Below are 19,957 nucleotides of genomic sequence, written 5' to 3' on the forward strand. Positions count from 1 at the left end.
CTCTAAGCCTTTTTGTAATGCCACCATAGTGCTTTGTTATTTTTTTCAAATTTAGAAATAAAGCAGTCAGATGGATATGGCAGAACTGTTCTCTTTCCTTCTGACATGCTGGCTAGGGGAGAGGGGCTGGAGACAGAACATACTCCAGCAAGAGTGTATGCACCTGTGAAGGCACGTGGAGGGGAGGGGAGGGGTTGGCTGTAGGCCAAACACTGATTCCTGACATGTATGCATGAGGCAGACCAGGTAGACAGCTCTGCAATGCACTGCTGAGAAGAGGCAGAGTGGCAACAACTGACCTTGAATTTGTAAGATCCAATCTGCAGGAGCCTTGTGGCCCAGGCCTGAGTTACTGACACTTTATACCAAGCTAGAAGCATGCGCACCTGTCTTCCCTTATACTATGTAAACTGTTCCGCATAGAGAACATAAGCTACTTGAGGAATGACATGGTTCTTATTCTTCTAATGTTACCTCTTAAACTCCATCCTGGATATCTCCCCACAGTGGCTAGCATGATTCCAGCACTGGAATAAATAATGATTGATTGATTGATTGATTATGAGGCCTATAAAGAGGCAAAAGAGAAGTCAGTTCCATGGCAGAAAGGTGGATTTTGTCAGTTTCCACCAACCAACCTGGGGATGAGCCAGACATTTACTGGTTCAGCAGGGAGAAGGCCCTTATGATACCCAGGCCACAAACGATGCTGATGGCACCCAAGCCTCAGTGCTCTTCCTCTTCTGGCCATTTCTCTTCTAAATGCTACAACACCTGTTGACTGTTTTGCTCTAAGTTGGGTACTTTGCCTCCTTCACTGCCTGGCATAGGATGTTATTTACCAGAGGGCAGTCCAATCTCTACACCTGCTAGAGATAAATGGGTGTGACATATACTATTGGTTGGCTAACTCAGCACTCAATTCAAATGCCTTTTTTTCCTTTGCCCTTCCTTATTATGGAAGCTAGAAAGAATATTTTGTTCCAGCCTCCTTTGCAGCCAGTGATGGCTCCTTCTACGTCTGGCCCATGAGATATGAAGGAAAGTGTACTGGAAAGCTTCTGGGAGAACCTGTGCTTTCTTGAAAGGGGGCAGACACTGTTGGTACCACCACATTCCCCTTCTGTCCACCTTGAACATGATCATGATACCTGAGCAGTAACAGCCTTCTCATGACCACAAAGTAACAGCATGAGGATCAAAAGCAAAAATGGTGCGGATGGTAGAGTGAAAATGAGCCTGGGTCCTTGACTGCATGGTTAGGTGTCTAAACCAATGCCAGATACCAGCTTTCTCTGGACTCCTCCTTGCATGAAAAATATCATCACATATTTAAGCTGCTGTTAATTTGGTTTCCACCAAATTGGAGCCAAAATCATTTTTAATTGAATCACTCTCTTGAATCAATCATTTGCAACCATACTAGATCTGCACGTAAATATGATTATGACATCACCCTGCTTAAGTTCCTCACAGGATCTCAGCATAGCATGTAAGGTCCCTGATACCCTCGCCTAGGGTGCCTACCCAGGCACATCTCCTTCAAGCCATCCTTCTTACTTTATACTCTGATAACTCCAAAATAACTTAATGTTTTCTATAGAAACCATACTTTCTTTGGCCGTGACTTTGCTTAGGCTTTTCTCTGACTGCTCTCACTTATCCTTCAAAATATAATTGCTTAAGCATCACCTCCTCCAGGAAACTTTTCTCCACACTCCCAGGCAGGGCTGAGTGCCCCTCTTTTATTGCGACAGCACCTGGCCATACTTCTGTCTTTGCCCTGATCATGTGAGACATAAAGTGTCCATTTGCAAATCGGACTTCTTCCCCAAAGAGTGAACATCTCTGACAGCAAGGCCTATAACTTCACTCTTCTCTGCAACCCTAACACTTAACACAGTCTCTGGCACATAATAGCTGCTCTGTAGGTAAATGTTGAAATACATTGTTTCAATGTGTGTATACAGCAGCTCTTCCTGCCTGTGGGTCCTGTCCCCCAGGCACTTGCTCAGCTGGGAGTCCGCTTCTCCCTCTCCCTCTGCCCCTCCCCCCATTGGTGTTTTCTCTCTCTCTCCTCAAATAAATAAAAATTAAAAAAATAAAATAAAAATCAACGTGTATATACGCGCAATATGTGCATGCGCGCATACGCATACGTTCCTGGGTAGATGAATCTTTGTGTCAAATTTTCTTTCATTCATTCACTCATCCATCCATCTGTCCATTCATTCATACAAAACAGAAAGGCTTCAGTAATCCAAAAGTCCTATGTCACAAGGATGGAAAACTAAAGAAAAACAGCCAAATAGATACGTAAAGGGTTGTAAACACACTCAACCAGAAACCTATCTGTTTGAGAAAAGAGATGGCTCCAACAATAGATCAACAATCACGGACGCCCAGTCACCATCCAGTAGCAGATGGGTTTAAGGATGATAAAGGCTTATGGTGTAAGGCTAGAGAACGCAGTGGGGGGTATGGAAAGCACATAATAACTGTGCCAATACAACCATCCAGAGTTTCAAAGTTCTACCCATCCAGTTATCGTTAAAACACGATGCTACAAAATCCCAGTGGATAGGAAGAGTTCCCTCGGCTACATCCTTCATTTCCAATTTTTTCAATTTCTTCCTCTGTCCATATCCTAGAGCTCAATTACGGTTTTGCCCATTTAGAGGGAAAAAATTCCCAAACTTTGATCAATTCTGTGCCCGTGCTGTTATTTTCTTTTTCTTCTCCTTTGCCTGCTGAACTTACAAAATGAGCAGTCTCTATGCTGCGATGACCATCTTTCCTTTTACTTAGTAACCTCCTGCAATAAGGTTATTGTTCCCAGCACACCACTGAAATGTGCTCTCCACCATCACTGATAGACCGATCCTCAAATTTAATCATCACATGCAAAAGCACCAAATCTCTGTGGGTCTGTAATCTCGTCTTCTCTTTAACACCCATGACACCTTTCCCTCTGTCCTTTCTTCACACTCTCTTTTTTGAGCATCAGTGACAGGACAGTAGCCTAATTCCCCAATCTGTCCTTCTTTGGCTTTCCTTCTTCCCCTGTTCTCTAAACATGGGCATTCTCCATACAGATAAATAGATGTCCTCGTTAGAGGACTGCCCACCCTCCGATACGAAGTCCAGAAAAACCTGGGGAAGGGTGACAGGACACAGAAAACTAGTTTGGAACTTCTTCAGAGAAGGTTTTGAAATCCACCTATAGCTCGCAGACTAGTGATTATAAACTTTGTGTCTGCAAGGTAGATAAAGTCCCAGCTCCTGAACTTGATATCGATAAGCCTCTACTCTACCTTTTCAAGCTCATCTTTCCTTCTTCCCCTATGGAATATCTCCATGTAGTAGGCACATTCAAATATCTGTTGACTCAACAGATGAGTACACAAACACCTCATTCCTGGATAACTCTACCCACCCCCACCGCCCTGCACCCTTCAACAATGTAACGTGCCTTGTACTTGTTCAATTTTAGGGTTTGTTCACATCACCTCCCTTGTGTGAAAGGCTTTTCCTCTTGTTTTTCCATCTACGTAAATCTTGTCCACTGTTCAAGGCCCGTTGTGAATCTCACCTTCTTCAAGACCTCTTCCTTACTAATATATCATTTATTATGTTTCACATATTGAGCATTTAGTGTACTGTTAATTATTTTTAAAATGACTTCTTGCCCAACAACATTTGAAGCCATGAGGGAACGGGAGGTATCTTATGCCTCTTTGTACCTCCCCCCCCCCAAATCGAATAAAGTACCTTACATAAGGAGATGCCTGGTAAATAGTTTCTGACAGCTTGGTTTCATGTAACATAGCTGTATTGGAAGATGAGGCTTGAAATCAGAGCTCTTTAAGATTTTATTTATTTGAGAGAGAGAGAGAATGAGAGAGAATGAGCAGGGAGCCCGATGCGGGACTCGATCCCGGGACTCCAGGATCATGACCTGAGCCAAAGGCAGTCGCTTAACCAACTGAGCCACCCAGGCGCCCGAAATCAGAGCTCTTAACACTAATAAAATAACGTTGAAAGGTCACTGTTTCCTAAGTCTTGGTTTCCTTACCTGTAAAATTGAGAAATTAATAAAACTGACTCGTGGTGGTATGAGCTAAGTGAGATCATGAATGTACTGTGCATAGCACAGTGTTTGGCACATGGTAGATGTTTCAATAAAAGACTGCAGATAACGATGACGAAGATGATGATGCTTCAGATATAGATTCGACTTGGATCAATGCCAAGCGGAAATGAATATCTTTTACTGGAACCCTATGACTACTTTGAAGGAAGCTCACTCACGGAAAGATACTTTCCTGTTCTAAAGGACATTGGGGAGGACAGATGCCATCATGCCCTACCTAAGCTACAGTACCCCAGCAACACAACCTTAAATTATGTTTTAATACAGCTCATTTTTAGGATTGCTTCTTCCACATCTGTCATCTCATGATCTGTGCAGTGAGCACAGAGTGAGAGCCCATTAGCTCTACACTGGGTGATTTGGAAATAAGAGCAGAGGGTCACTGTTGCTTTGCAATAATTTAACCAAATGGCAGGTAAGTGCACCAGGAGGCTATTATCAAAACAACGCATGAAGGTTGTAATGCCTATAGGATCAGTGATCTGAAGGATGCCAAAGACTGTTTTTAACTTGCCCTTCCTGCATTAGACATGAGCTAGGCTGCTCTCCAGCTTTTATTCCAAAGATAGTAAATCTGTGGTAAGAAATCTCTGGACTTTAATGATACCCGTGTTTGAGAGATGGCTCCTTGAAACTCTGGACTGTGGTTTCAGTTAAAAGTTCAACAGAGACAGTGGTTGATTATGGCAGAGGAAGGTGGCTGTAAGTAGTAGAGTCATGTTTACCTTGCATTACCATTTTTGATCTCCAAGACTCAACAACAACATGGCCTACCTTGGAAGATGTGATTTGGTTTGACTGAGGCAGGGGAGAATCGGACAGACAAAACACAGTATTACTGAATGATAATTTAAGAACAGACAAACAATAACACAGATAACATAGGGACAATCCAAATGACAACATATTTTAACATTTTGGAAGCAGTTATAGCATTTGATCAGTCCAGGAAAACAGTCTTAGGAAAACAGTCTTAGCATAGGGACCATGGACACAGTGAGACACCTACACATCTCCCACTTCTCTTTGTGGCGAACATATCTGAGCACACACTCAGTAAAGCTATTAACATGGATGACTACATGGCTGTTAACTGATATTTTGTCCAGATGGGATTCTCCCTGGGGATAGCAAAATAATCAGCAAATAAATAATTCTCCACAATGACCGTGAGTTCTGTACAGCTCAACTCTCAGGGACCTCAAGCTCTGGCAAGAAGAGCCTATATGATTTCTGTCTGGGCTCTACAATATAATTTATTAACTCATGTTCCATGGAGGCAGAGACAGGAAACGAGGAAACTTTCTCAGAGAACTTCCATAATTTTCTTTCTTTTTTTAAAAGATTTTATTTATTTATTTGAGAAAGAGAGAGAGAGAGAGGGAGAGCGAGCGGGGGGAGGGGCAGAGGGAGAGGGACAAGCATACTTCACACTTAGCGTGGAGCCTGACATGGGGCTTGATCTCAGGACCCTGAGATCATGCCTTGAGCCAAAATCAAGAGTCAGATGCTTAACCGATGGTGCCACCCACGTGCCCCAACTTCTATAATATTCTTATGCGCAGCTTTATTGGTTCCCAGTCATTTTCTTAGGGATGGTCAAATGATCTTCTCCCACCTACATAGGTAAGAGATTTACCTTGGAGATTCTCTTCTTCCTAAGCATGTTTTTTTTTTACCCTTTTCTAGTACGGCTGTCCTGTAGAGTGACAAAAATCCCAGAGTTAGGGGCACTTGCTTAGTACCAGCATCTCCAACCCTGGGCATCTAATCCACCAAACTGACCAACAAGGCCCAGATCAGTGACTTGGGAGCACCCCCACTTCTTCCAGAAGGGCAAGCAGTGACTGACTCGGATTCCCCCACTAGGGCAGATCACACACAGTCTGTGCCATACCTTAGCAGACCAGAAGCCACGTGACCAGTGACTGGCCGTCAGGGAAATCCATGCCCATGTTATGGCAAATCCATCCACATCATCAAACCTTCCACCTATAAGACCAGGTAAACCCTACTGTTGCTCTACATAGTTCTATCCTCTTAGCTGTATAAGAGACCAATAATGTTTTAGAAAGGGTCAGTTCTCAATATCAACACAAATCTTTGCCTGTTAGGGACACCTGGGTGGCTTAGTCAGTTAAGTGTCCAACTCTTGGTTTCAGCTCAGGTCATGATCTCGGGGTTATGAGATTGAGCCCTGTGTCAGGCTCCACACTCAGTGCAGCGTCTGCTTGGGATTCTCTCTCTCCCTCTGCCCTCCCCCTGCTCACATGCGCATGCGTGCTCTCGCTCTCTCTCTAAAATAAAAATGAATAAATAAAATCTTTATTTTTTTAAAGGCAGGTCTGCCCACCTCTAAATGCATGGTCTTTTTTTTTTTTAAGATTTTATTTATGTATTTGACAGAGAGAGAGCGCGAGAGAGAATACAAGCAGGGGGCATGGGAGAGGGAGAAGCAGGCTTCCCACTGAGCAGGGAGCCCGACACGGGGCTCGATCCCAGGACCCTGGGATCATGACCTGAGCCGAAGGCAGATGCTTAATGACTGAACCACCCAGGTGCCCCAGAATAAATAAAATCTTAAAAAAAAAATATCTGCCTGTTAATAGAGGATGACATGTTATAAACAATCAGAAGATCAATTTTTATTTGCTAGTCATGTGCACAAGTTTTAATTTATTTTTTTAATATTTTTTATTGTTATGTTAATCACCATACATTACATCATTAGTTTTTGATGTAGTGTTCCATGATTCATTGTGCATAACACCCAGTGCTCCATGGCGCACAAGTTTTAAAAATGTGTAGTGGTAAAACAGTTTACCCATTCAAATTACTCTCCCTCACGCACACACCCACCATACAACAAAGGAAGGGGGCAATCAATTCAGCCCCCTCGTTCATCCAGCGGGTGCAGGATGAAAACCTTACAAGATAATCTGTATATAGGGCAAACTGAGGACCAGAAAACTTTACATGCTGCCCCCACAAGCTGTCACCTAAGTGGAACACCATTCAACTCAAAATATCACCTCAAAATATCCTCCTCCAGCAACTGGAGATTAAATTGCTAACACTAAATTCTATGTCAAGAAGTGGGGAGGGGGGGGCTAGTCCCAGATCTGCCACCAACCAAATTTATGGACTTGGATGACTGATTTTCCATTTTCCTCATCTGTAAAAGGTTAAATGAGATGATTCTAGGCCCTTAAACAGCCAAGAATCCATAAAAGTGAAGCCACAGAAGGCAACAGACATCGTGATTCTTAATATTTCTTATCCAGAGCTCACCATAAAGCTAAGTAATGACTGAATCATTAGAAGGACACATTAACAGATTATTGCCTGGGTAATTGTGTTTGCTGTCTACACTGAAGCCCTGCATTTAATCCGCCACTGTAACAGCCTTGGAAGAAACCAGAACTGGCTGTAAGAAAGGACAGCAGACTGACCTAGAAAGGATGTTTTAAAACCTTGCTTCAGTGCTCTGTAACTGAGGTGAACAAACAGGCAGATAAAACACAGCTGAAACATTTTTTCCTGACTTCTAAAGCTTTTTTTTTTTTCGATGACACCAATTGTTCACAGATACCTAGAGATTGTGTTCTTTTGGTTTTTGTGTGCAGAACAGAGACATGGCAGTTGCACCAAACTATAGATGTTGCAATGATCCAGCCAACAACATCTAGAAACAGGGAGCCTGAGGCTGAGTCTTGGCGGCAGGGAGGTGGTGGGAGGGTGGAGACAGTGCATCCAGATAGACAAACCATAGAGAACTCTAACAGAACAAGTCAGAAAGGGCCAGACAGGCAGGGCTCATCACCTGCTGGCACTGTTCCCTCAATGACAAAAAGATCCTTTGTCGGCCTCAGCAGGTCCATCATATACTTAGCTTCTGGTGACAACACTGGTAGGAAGCATGTGGCCCAGTGGTGAATCAACCCCTCTGATATGCCAGATTGGATGAAAATGGAAGCCATTATGTTACCTGGCTGGAATGGTGTGTGGGGAGTGGCCCCAGAAAATTCACTTTTTGAACCTAAAAGTTCGTGAACTGAGAAACAGAAAATGTTCTCTGGAAAGGATACATTTATTTTAAGCCACTGATGACATAAAATAAGATAAAATAATAAAGCCCACTAAAAAAACAAAAACAAAAAACCAAAACTGTGGCTTGGACTTTCAAAAGTCCCAGGTGAAAAAAGCCTGCACTCACACGTTTTAGATATTCTTCAAAATACCTGTTAATTGGGCTCTGCCCCTGGTGGACAACAGACGCGAGGTGTCATCTAGTATAACACTCTGTTCCCAAAGAGGCCGCACCCACCTCACTCCAGCAGATGGATGTGGACCATCCAATGTGGAATTTCACAGCCCTTCTTGGTCACCCATCCAACAATACACAACTCCATCTTTTGATAATACAAATAAGACAATGCCAGTTTAAGGTAGGGGGTCACTGACAAGCATCTTGCTTGAAACAACCTTTTATCCCAATGTCAACCCCAGAATCTCAAAGTTCCTCTGAGACCTTCACCATCTCAACCTCCAATCTGAAATTTCTCATTCCATTCCTCCCTTAAATCTCTTCTGTCTTCTCTCAGTTTATCTGCCACCTTGTGGCTTTACTTTCCTCTAGGTCCCTTTCCTCAATAATCTCAACAGCACTCTCAATGCCTTGCGGTTTGGCCAAACCTACGGGATGCATCTCCTCCCCAGGAGAAATCCAACCAACTGCTCGCTCTGCCCAGCTCCCAGGGAGGGGGAGGAGGGAGACAATGGTGCCATCACACAGTATGTTTTCCAACTTCAACAGGGGTCAGCAGCTCTATATGGGGATCTTTCTGCTTGTCCGAAGTTAGTAATTTTGACACTCTGAAAGTTTTCCACTCTTCTTTACCTCACTTTCTACTCTACTCTCAGATGATTTCACCTCTTCTTCACAGAGGAAGTAGAGGTTACTACTTGAAGCTACTTTCCATGGTTCTTCACATCTGCACTTCCGAAAGTAACACCTTTTGCTGTTTTCCCACCTCCTCCAAAGAAAGGGGCTTTCCTTCCCTCTCCTTGTAGGGTTTTAATGAAAATGAAATAAATCAATAAACATAAAATACCTAGCACGATGCTTGGCGGGCCATAAATACTGGTACCCTTCCATTCCTCCCTCTACAAATTTAATCCCAGCCCCTCTTCTTTTTTGCTAGAGTCTGTTACCTTCTGAGTTTTTTGTTGGTGGCAGTGGCTTGTGTTTTTTTTTTTACCTTCTGCGTTCTTAAGAACTTTGCCCTCTCAGCTGTCTCTTCTCTTTCATGTTAACTTCAATCCCTCTCTTTCTATCTAGAAGTTTCCCTTTTATTGAAAAGCATATTCAAATGATTCCCCTCTTTTTAAAAAATCTTCTCATCCTTACTTCTAGGTTGTCATGTCCTCCTCTTACTCAAATATTGAGAGTAATGCTCCAGAACTCTCTGTTGTCTTCAATTCCTAAGCTCTGGGCAATGGTACTAGCTTGCTCCCATCCCATTTTCCTTCACAATTTCACGGAAACATTTTTTTGCTAACTTTACAAATGACTCATTACATCTCTACTCCAGTAGCTTCTTTTCAGTCCTCATTCTGCTCAAATTTTGCTCTCTTTACCTTCTCTTTCAACTAATGCTTCTTTTCTGGTACTTCACGTCTCCGTTTACGGCTAATGACCCAGTTCAGAGGACATGGAGCGAGAATTGTACTGTAATCTATGGTGTCTCCTCTTCCTTCCCTCAGCCTCCACCATCCACCTGCTACTGTATCTTGAAGGCTCCTTTTTAAACTAATTCTCAAAGCTGGATAATCCCTTCCAACATTTCTTGCCCGATTTCGGACCCCCATCAAATCTCACCTGGACTACTCAGCAGCCACTTTATGGCACCTAGTCCTTGGACTCTCCCTGTTTCTGTTTACCCTCCACATGGCTGCTGGCTACTTTCCTAAAAATCCACATCTGTTCTTGCCCTCCTGCTGAAAAAGGTCTTGGCTCCCAGTCGCCTAAGTACAAGCTATATAAGTGGACCCTCACATCTGACTCCAGCTCACTGCTCCAGGCTCGCTGCTTCACCTTCTAGAAGGTTTTGTCCTTCTCCATCTGGAGCATGCCTACTCGCCCATTAAAACCCAGCTCAAATATAACCTTTTCTGAACAAGCTTTCTCAGATTGACCTGGACCGTCCTACTCACGGCTCTGGATTGGTGGTCCCACACCACCTTATTCTTGCCTCTTTAGAGCCATTAACAAGTTGTCTTTGCCTCCTCTACTTCATGCTCCTTACTAGAAACCATGAGCTCTTTGAAGAAAGAACCATCTTATTCAACTCTGCATCCTCAATACTCATCTGGTTTCTTGTGTAACAGGAGTTTTTTTGCAAGAATATAAAAAGAGGATGTGGTAAAAAGAAATATGACAGAAATAAACAAGAAGAACAGAATAAAATTGGGGTGAGAACATGTTACATCCTGTCCACAGCTGGTAGAAAAGAATAAGAGATAAGGGTGCTTCACCAGTGCTCTGGAAAACGTAGATTCCAATCCATCAACTCACTTCTCTTCACTGCTCACACAGGAATAAATGCCATACCAATTGCAAATGTCTGGATTCTTCGCTCTCCTATTTCAGTCTTGTTTGTACCACTTTTTATCCTCTCCCAAAATCAGTTCTCAAAACTTGATCACAGCACCATGATTTTAATGTAGGTATACAAGACAGCCCAAAAGCTCAATCCCTAAATTAAATTTGGCTGTTGCTAAGAGAGATCAGGCTTCAGGTAGAAGAGTTGAAACCTAGCACCAGCACTGAACTCTGGTTCCTACAGCATCTAGATGTGTTAAGAATGATTATATTTTAGGAGAAAAAAAAAGAATAGACGAAATCAATTTTTAAACTCGGTTTTATAAATCTTCTCCTCTCATCCATGGCAAACACTCTAAGAACACAGACCTGCAGTCCCTGCTAACTTGTTCCTGCTTCTTGACAAGCCAAAATATACCATCCAGCTGGGGTTGGTCTAACTGCTAAATAAAGCCATCAGCACAGCCTTATTTACCTGGGCTTGCGCTTTTTCAGACAAATAGCAGGAAGCTCATGCATACAAAACACCAGCCAGGACCAGAAATTAACACACTCTATTGATTGTTGCCAGCTGAGCTCAAATAGAGGGAACAGCCTCAGCCAAGATGAAGAAAGACCTCAAAAGACAGATTTACTGAGATTTGAATCCTAAGGGACTTGCCTTGGCTCTCTTTTGGAAATGGCAGTTCCCCTCAAATTCTCCTATACTTTCTTCGTCTTACAGAAATGTATTTAGCCACTGTTCCCCTGAACAGGCTAAGGGGCAGGACTCTTCCTTCAGCGTCGTCTACAAGAGGAGGGATATCGCAGTTATAAGGAGTAGGTAGAAAGCCAGCTTTCTTTTTTTCTTTTAAAGATTTTATTTATTTGACAGAGAGAGAGAGAGCGAGCGAGCGCAGAAGTAGGCAGAATAGCAGAGGCAGAGGGAGAAGCAGACTCGCCACCGTGCAGGGAGCCCGATGCGGGGCTCGATCCCAGGACCCTGGGACCATGACCTGAGCGGAAGGCAGATGCTTAACTGACTGAACCACCCAGGTGCCCTAGAAAGCCAGCTTTCATTCAGCAATTTCTTTGACTTAAATGTCAAGAAAATTTGGCAGTCATTAACATACCAAAGCATAAAAGGAAGGCAGGAAGTGTCAAGGAAAGTAATAGTCTACCTCTTTGTCCTAAAGTCCTTTAATTAGGTCTGCATAGGTATCTATATTTTAAGAAATCCCTTTGTGTCCCAGCTACAAGGAGACGCTTGTAGACCCCTTTACCCGAGATAAAGAACTAATGATAGATCATGGGAGAGGCCACGAAAGAAAGAGGACACTGAAAATTTAGAGTGCAATCCACAAGAGAAAGAATGGTATCATAGTATTGAAGAAGAGTACTTACGAATAGATCACAGTATTTAAAAATAGAACATTGGTTTATGTCCTAACTCCGCCACTTCCTGCCTATGTGATCTTGTGTCTGTACCTCCTGATCTCTGCAACTCTACAATGCAGATAATAATAATTCTGCATGACAAAGAGCTCTATGCTCAGTAACATGTAATGCCAATGGTATTTCAGCAGTAATAAAATAGTTATAATGAAGGGTTCAAGATGCTTTTTTTCACTGTCCATACTGCTATGAGATGGCTAACTATATCATCCTTGCCAGGAAAGGGGAAACTTTTGGATAAGATTTTGTGTAAGCTTTCTACTTCCAAACAAGTTAAGAAGCTCATTCTGGGGATTCATTCATTCATTTATTTTTTAAAGATTTTATTTATTTATTCGGCAGAGCGAGAAAGACAGAGAGAGAGGGAACACAAGCAGGGGGAGTGGGAGAGGGAAAAGCAGGCTTCCCGCATAGCAGAGAGCCCGATGCGGGGCTTGATCCCAGGACCCTGGGATCATGACCTGAGCTGAAGGCAGACGCTTAAGGACTGAGCCACACAGGTGCCCCTGGGGATTCATTTAAATAAAGACTTGAGCATGAACAGGCTCAGAGTCCAAGTATAGAAATCTGGGGACAACATATGACCAAGCAATGATGGGGACATTTGTTTCTGGCTCCAGTGGCTATGGGATGGACACTGAAATCGTGCACCATTGGGCTGAGAGACCTGAGTGACGGACAGAAGCTTTACACCTGACTTGGGTTTATCTTTTTTCCCTATTTCTCCAAGATGCATAAGAAGTTTCCTTGGCTACAAAGCCATGCCCTACAAACTGCTTGAACCAGATAGCCAGGAAGAAAGAACGCAGAGAGAAAACACATATGGATGCTCGACTGGAGGGAAGGGAAGGAAAGTGGCTTCTGCTTCTGTCTTAATGGATTGTCAATCCTTCATTTCCTCGGGCCTTTGAACATACACCCATATGGCTCATGTCGATGCTTTCCATCACTCTCTGCGTCAGAGACAGAGATACCTTTTTATAGTCACTGCAGGGAATATTCTCTGACTAGTAAGCCTGTTTGGTTCTGGAGGGAAAGATCAGCCTCTACAAGGCTAGCCAGCAGAAAGAAGAGCTCCTTCTGAGTCATTCTGTCCGATCCATTGCTCTTTTTGAAGTCAGAACTGATTCAACAGCAGTCTTGCTATCCAGCCTCTATTGCTGGATTTGTCAAAACAGCACTTTAGAAGTTAACAGGTGGAGAATCAGATAAACATTCAATGTTTATGGCAAAAGAGCCCACAAATACCCTATTAAACACCAATATGTGCACGGGAGTGACAAGCCTTTTGAAGAGCCTTGCATTTTTACATCTACCCAGCCAACCTTGTCTTATTAATTGGTCCCCTTAACAGGCATTGCTTTTTTTTCTTTCCTCCAAAAGAATGGTTATGTGCCAGGGGCATGCATTTAATTGCTACTAAATCTCCTGGGACTTAAGGAGCTAAGTCTATGTCTAAACCAACAAAACATTATCTGCTCTGAGTTCTAACCAAGTACAAGATGTACAGCATCCTTATTCTTGCTGCCTAAGCCCTGTAACACCAGTACGGTACACATGAGCTTCCCTGAGCAGGCCAACGAAGATGGCGAGTGCCCAGATTCTAAGCAGGGCTTCCACTCGGGGCAAGTTCAGCCAAAGTGAACACTTTCTTTTGCATTTAGTGAGATCTCCAAGGAGAAGTGGACCAAGAAGTCTCACAAAGGCTGGGATCAAACCCAGTGCCCCCCCCCCCCCAAAAAAAAAAGGATGGGAGGGGAAATGCTAAGCTCCTCTCCTCCAGAATCCAGTTAACTGGAATTCTTCTTGCTAACAAGCCCAACCAAGCCAGAGAACAAGGTTCCTTTCTGGCTCCTGCCCACCCTCATCAAAGCAGCTCTTCATAGGCTGTTATCAGAGCCCCAGCTTCTCTGGAGGATGCCTTCTTATCTGATTAAATGGAATATTATGCTAAATATTCAGCCACCCCAGCACTGGCTGTGTGGGTGTGCCGGATAAAATCTTCATGAACACGCCATCACAGGGTCATTTATTTAATTTCAATTCTGCAAAATGTAAAAATAGAAGGAGCTGCCATGGAGGGTTGAGGCTTGACAGCTTCAATGAGAAGGTTCCAGGAGCACAAAAAGCACGCTGCTCGGCTGGATCATTGGTTTTCTCCCTCTGCCAGAGGAAAACGGGAAGAGAATGAACCTGCGAGCAAGGTACTGCCTTCATTTATCTTCTCTCTTCCCCCTCGATCACCTTTCCTGGCACTTAGTCTCTGCATTCCCCTTCTACTCCATCAGCTCCTCTCTCTGCGGCCCCGCCCTCCCCTCCTGCATCATTTTTATTCTTTTTCTCCTTCCCTGGGGACCCCGTTTGCCCCAACAGCTTCACCTGGGCCATGCTCATCTTCTGGAGCAGCTGGGTTCCAGGCTCCCCAGGTCTCACAAACTTCTCCAGGAACTGCTCCTCTGTCCCATTCCTATTCCTATCCCATCCCCCTTCCCCAGGCCCCAGGCCCCAGGCCCTGAAAATGTGACGATGGGATTTCCGAGATCAGTTAGAGTAAGTGGGAGATGAGCTATAGGGGCTGCCTTTCTTCACGGCCCTTCATCTAGCCAAATACGTTTACTACTCATTGAGCTTTACAACTTCGGGCGGGGGTCAGGGTGGGCAGGTGGGTGGGACCTCCCTGGTCTTGTGTTTTGGGCAAATCAATGTTTCATTTTTTGATGTTTTTTAGAAAAAACAAATGCTCAAGTTGCATTCTCCATTTCTGATCTTCGAAGCCCACAGCCACCTCCGCGTTGGCCTTACTACAATTCAGGCTCAGAAACGGAAAATTTCTTTTACCAGGGGTTCCAGAGCCGTGCCAAAAGCCCACGTGGGTGCTTAGGGTGGAGAGATGCTTCCTGTTTCATGCCTACTGGGGTCTCAGAAAGGTTCCACTATTTGACCTAGTTTCAAACCAAAGCATTCAGGTTGTTTCTATTAATATGGCCGTTCGTATGCTGATGGAACTACCCGTTCAGCCCATTCACTATGCCTAGAATGGGCTCCTGGCCTCCATTATCCATGAACGACACTTCTCCCCTACTGTGGATCACCAGTGACTTTCTCTGAAGACAGAACTTCATGGCTGGCTTGAGGAAAGCCTAACAGAAAAGGTGGTTAGCACGACGGGGATGGAACTAGAGGGTGTTCTGCTGAACAAAATAAGTCAATCAGAGAAAGACATGTATCATATGACTCACTGATGTGAGGAATTCTTAATCTCAGGAAACAAACTGAGGGTTGCTGGAGTGGTGGGGGGTGGGAGGGATGGGGTGGCTGGGTGATAGACATTGGGGAGGGTATGTGCTATGGTGAGCGCTGTGAATTGTGCAAGGCTGTTGCATCACAGACCTGTACCTCTGAAACAAATAATACATTATATGTTAAAAAAAAAAAAGAAGAGGAAGATAGCAGGAGGGGAAGAATGAAGGGGGGGAAATCGGAGGGGGAGACTAACCATGAGAGACGATGGACTCTGAGAAACAAACTGAGGGTTCTAGAGGGGACGGGGGTGGGGGATGGGTTAGCCTGATGATGGGTATTAAAGAGGGCACGTTCTGCGTGGAGCACTGGGTGTTATACGAAAACAATGGATCGTGGAACACTACATCAAAAACTAATGATGTAATGTATGGTGATTAACATAACAATAACAACTAAAAAAAAAAGAAAAGGTGGTTAGCAGACCACTAACTCAGATTCATCAACGTGAATCCACTCTAGACAAGAACTTACATTCCCATTATCATTCCCATCTTACACATCTATACTTGAGTCCACTGCCAAGAGTTCCCCTCTCCAAAGAACTCGATTGCCACACACACCAAATAAGGCTTCAATAAATGAAGGTGACCCTTCTAACAGCATAAGCCTACTCAGGATCCCATTTCCTAAAACACAAACACACACCCATTTGCTATAACACTGTTTCCACCCTCCTGCCTCTTATCGGCAATGTTAATTCCTTGTGCACATGGGCAATGCATACCCACCAGGTACAAAGCACAGTGGATACTGGGCATCTCTTAGAAGCCAGAGCCTTGCGTGCACCAAAATAAAGGGTATATGGAGCCCCAGCACCTAAAAGATACATGCAGTGTTTCTGCTTTGGGCACATTAGTGTTTGGGATCAAATCAAGGAAATGATGATTTTAGCACAACCTGAAGAGTAATCATGCCTAGGCAGAAAATGAAATGTTCCAATCCACAGATGCAAAAGGGGGAAAAGAGAGGGAGAAAGAAAAGATTCTGATCAAGCTGAAAGAACAATGAAAATCAAAACAGTATAAACTGTAGCAGGCACCCCCAAGAGATAGCAACCCCTCAGTGGGGCAAGTGGAATGGGGGATCATTCCTCGCAGAATTGTAAATAGCAGCCCAAAGAGCCACGTGCCACCTGTGTCCAAGCAGCAGGTGGTGGGAGCAGAGCAGTGAAAACCCCTCTGGAGTGCACCTGCAGCCCGGGGCTGGCGGTTCAGGTACAAGTGTACAGACTATGGATGTGTCTGATGGGGAAGCCCTAACAGGGAACCAACAGTGAGTTCATCTGCAAAGACATCAAAGGACTGCTAAGGTCCAAACGTAAAGGCTAGAATAAGGGGGCGGCAGGGACCAATCGCCTTGTAAAGGTGTGATTTTTTTTTTTTTTTTTTTGAGATTTATTTGAGAGAGAGAGCGCACACGGAGGGAGAGGGAGCAACAGACTCCCTGCTGAGCAGGGAGCCCGACTCAGGACTTGATCCCAGGACCCTAAGATCATGACCTGAGCCAAAGGCAGACGCTTAACTGACTGAGCCACCCAGGCGCCCTAGAGATGTGATTTCATTCAAGGCCTGTGACCCTTGAATACATCTGGATGAGAAATCAAGCAAGGCACTCATATTTGGTGACAGTGTCAAACTGGGGTGCTATAGCAATACCCCAGTTTGGCTACATATGGATCATTGCTCATACCAGTTTCTTTCCAACACTAACACCAAAGCCCAGCCCCAAATCTCCACAACCAAACAGCCTTTGCGTGTGGACCAGGGAAACCTGAACTTCCATGTGCCCCTTGGGGACCTCGTCTCCCGAATACTGATGATGATGACGACGCCCCACAGAACTCTTGGCCCAAGTTGCAACTTGAGGACAAGATCTTCTGGGCAAGTTACAAAGGAAATGAGCAGACGGGTGGGGGTGGGGGGGCTTCAGGCAAACATGGGTGACCTCACCTGCAGCCTAACTGCACACCACCAAAGGCAGGCCGTTCGTCCTGAGCAGCAGGGAAGGGGACACAGCTAGGGACACGAGGTCTGAGCAAGAGAGACGTGATCTGTGAGTCAGGAATGAAGGCAGAGCCCCGATGAATAGAGGGAAGAAATGCTAAGCTCACCCAGAGCCTAAGACTGAAGGGCTCACGTGGAAGACATATGTGTATATGTTGCCCTCTCACCTCCTAAATGCTGTGTAAAGAAAAAGGTCAGGTCACAGCCAAACAACACCCTGGATGCCTCTCCCTGATGTGCCTGCTCTACGGTGAACCTCAAGTTCAGCCTAGGGACAAAGTGGGACTTTGGGGGATAGTGGTGGTAGTAGAAAGGCAGCATTTCCCACTTGTTTCCAATATTGGCTTCCTGAGCTCAAAGAGAGAGGCCCAGCTGAAATACCCGCCTCTTGAAAAGCCCCCAGGCAGAGAGCTCCTCCTCCATAAAACACTCTTCGCATCTCGGAGAAGTGACGTACCCACATAAGCTCTGGCAGAAGAGACAGCTCAGCCCCCTGCACAAATTTCTTTCTCGTCTCCCAGAGCGGTGGGAGTTTTACATCTGCTACTGTCATGAAAACATCTTATTATTTTTTGACAAGTCTTTTTTTTTTTTTTTTTTGTAACTTCCTTGGATAAAGCTAAGGATCTTCCAAGTGGATGTGATGTGCACAATCCTTCTACCCCTCTTTGGTTCTGCTCGCCCCCCGCCCCCCCAACTGCCCCAGGCCCACCAAAACTCAGCCTCAGACACTCTCAGATGCTTGTCCATAAGTGGCCTTGGAGCAGTGTGGCCTGCTAAGGGGCTCCCCGAGGAATGACGTTTCTCCAGGCAGGAGGTCGGCTGATGGGTGCACATGAGTTGTGTAGGCTCTAACAACTTCATTCAAGTGGCCACAACTTCTCATCTCATCTACTCCAGAAGACTAAATCCATTCCTTCTGGAATGGGTCTCCATGCACCCCTAGGTCCAAAGCAGGAGTTTCTCCAATTACTAGACCTTCTATCTCTACTCTAGGATGAAATTAGGAAAAGCAGAACCTCTCCCTAGTCTCACTAGGCATCTTCAGATACACCCCATGATGTCCACTTTGTCTTTCTCCCAAATCTTGGGACTTCTACAACATAAGGGAAATAGGCATAAAATTGATGGGGGTGGCCTGGTTGGGGGAGGGAAGCACCACCCAGAACAGGGAAAGCCAGTGTCCCTAGTACGAACTTTTGTCAGAAAGCTGGAGAGGAGCCTCGATCTCTCTACCCACAGCCCTTCCTTCACCACTTGCCTGAGCGCATCTCCAGAACTGAATGGAGAAAGAAGCCAGCTCAGCCACCTCTGGAAATTCGTGAGAGAGATAAGTCTATCCCAGTGGTTTCCTGGGAACACCAACTCCCAGGAGGGGACCCCACAGCCAGGCCATAATCCATGTTAATAGCTTTACGGTGCCCTCTGGTAACTTTGAGGCTGCACTCGAGATTCAGAGAACCAACAGCACCCCTCACCCCCACCCCAATGCTTCCACAGCCTCCAGGTTCCCCGGGGCTTCCCCATCCTCACCGCAGGCATCCAGGTGTGGTCCTCCAAGGGCTGAGGAAGGGCGAGAGAAGTTCTTACCTGGGTCTGCTGGGAGAAGCACTCATGGGGCCCGCCGGTCGGGGCGCCCCGGCTGCTGGTTGCGGCTCACCGCATCTCCCGGGGAGCCCGGTTTTGCAAAGAGGAGAGCCAGTCCCATCTGGAGCAGGAAGGAGGAGTGGAGCCCGAGGACGCCAAGAGCGGGGGAGCCGAGCCCGGGTGGGGGCCGCAGCGCAGCTCCCCGAGGGGCTCCTGGCTCGGGCACCGTGGACGCGGGGACGGGGATGGCGGTCTGTACCCCGGAGGGGCGGGGTGGGGGGGACGCGGGTGGGAGGCAGGCGGACGCCTCGCCGGGCTCCGGGGCTCCGGCTGGCTCCGCGCCCGCAGTCACCGCAGCGAGTCCCCACGGTCTATATAAGCATTGCCCCCTCCCTGCCTCTGCGCTCCTCCTCGCGTCGTCCCGACTCTACCTCTGTGGTTTCCGCTCCCGGCTCAGTCCCCTCTCCCTCGCGTCCCCCCTCCTCTCCCTCCTCCCCTCACCCTCCCTCCCCGGGTGCAGCCTGCTGCCTGGATTCTCCCGGTGTTGCCTCGCTCAGACATTTAGCACTGCAGTGCAACTCTCCGGGACGCACAACCAGCCAGGTCCTTGAAAACCAACCGCCCCTTTAAAATCAGACCATCAAGTTTACTGCGGAAACCGGCAAGAGAAGAGGGGCTGCCTGCCTGGCGGCTGGGAGGGGATATTGGCCCATCTGGAAACCAGATCTCCCTGTGTCAGCAGAGCTGTGAAAAGGGTTGCGAGGAAGGCGAATGGCATAGATCAGCAGGAGTCCACAGGTGACCTGCAGGGTCTTCAGGCTGGGGTGGAATCCTGAGTTGGGAGTGTCCAAATCCTAGCACTACAAAGCAGGG

At 45.7% G+C, this 19,957-nt stretch overlaps 1 protein-coding gene across 2 annotated transcripts in view; it reads right to left on the reverse strand.

Annotated features, from left to right (window-relative positions):
• Positions 1-19,362, reverse strand: part of GRAMD1B (GRAM domain containing 1B) — a 251,545-nt gene extending 232,183 nt beyond the window's left edge. Inside the window, exon 1 of one of the 2 annotated variants that reach the window (XM_088017654.1) lies at positions 19,088-19,362. In XM_088017654.1, coding sequence (XP_087873780.1) covers positions 19,088-19,113 — 26 coding nt within the window. In that variant the 5' untranslated portion in view covers positions 19,114-19,362. The remainder of the gene's footprint in view (positions 1-19,087) is intronic. The other variant, XM_028125885.2, reaches the window with a different exon arrangement.
• Positions 19,363-19,957: the final 595 nt, after the last annotated feature.

This window comes from Eumetopias jubatus, unplaced genomic scaffold, assembly GCF_037043125.1.
Source record: "Eumetopias jubatus isolate StellerSeaLion01/CBP00866 unplaced genomic scaffold, mEumJub1_p1.0 scaffold_13, whole genome shotgun sequence".
NCBI lineage: Eukaryota > Metazoa > Chordata > Mammalia > Carnivora > Otariidae > Eumetopias > Eumetopias jubatus.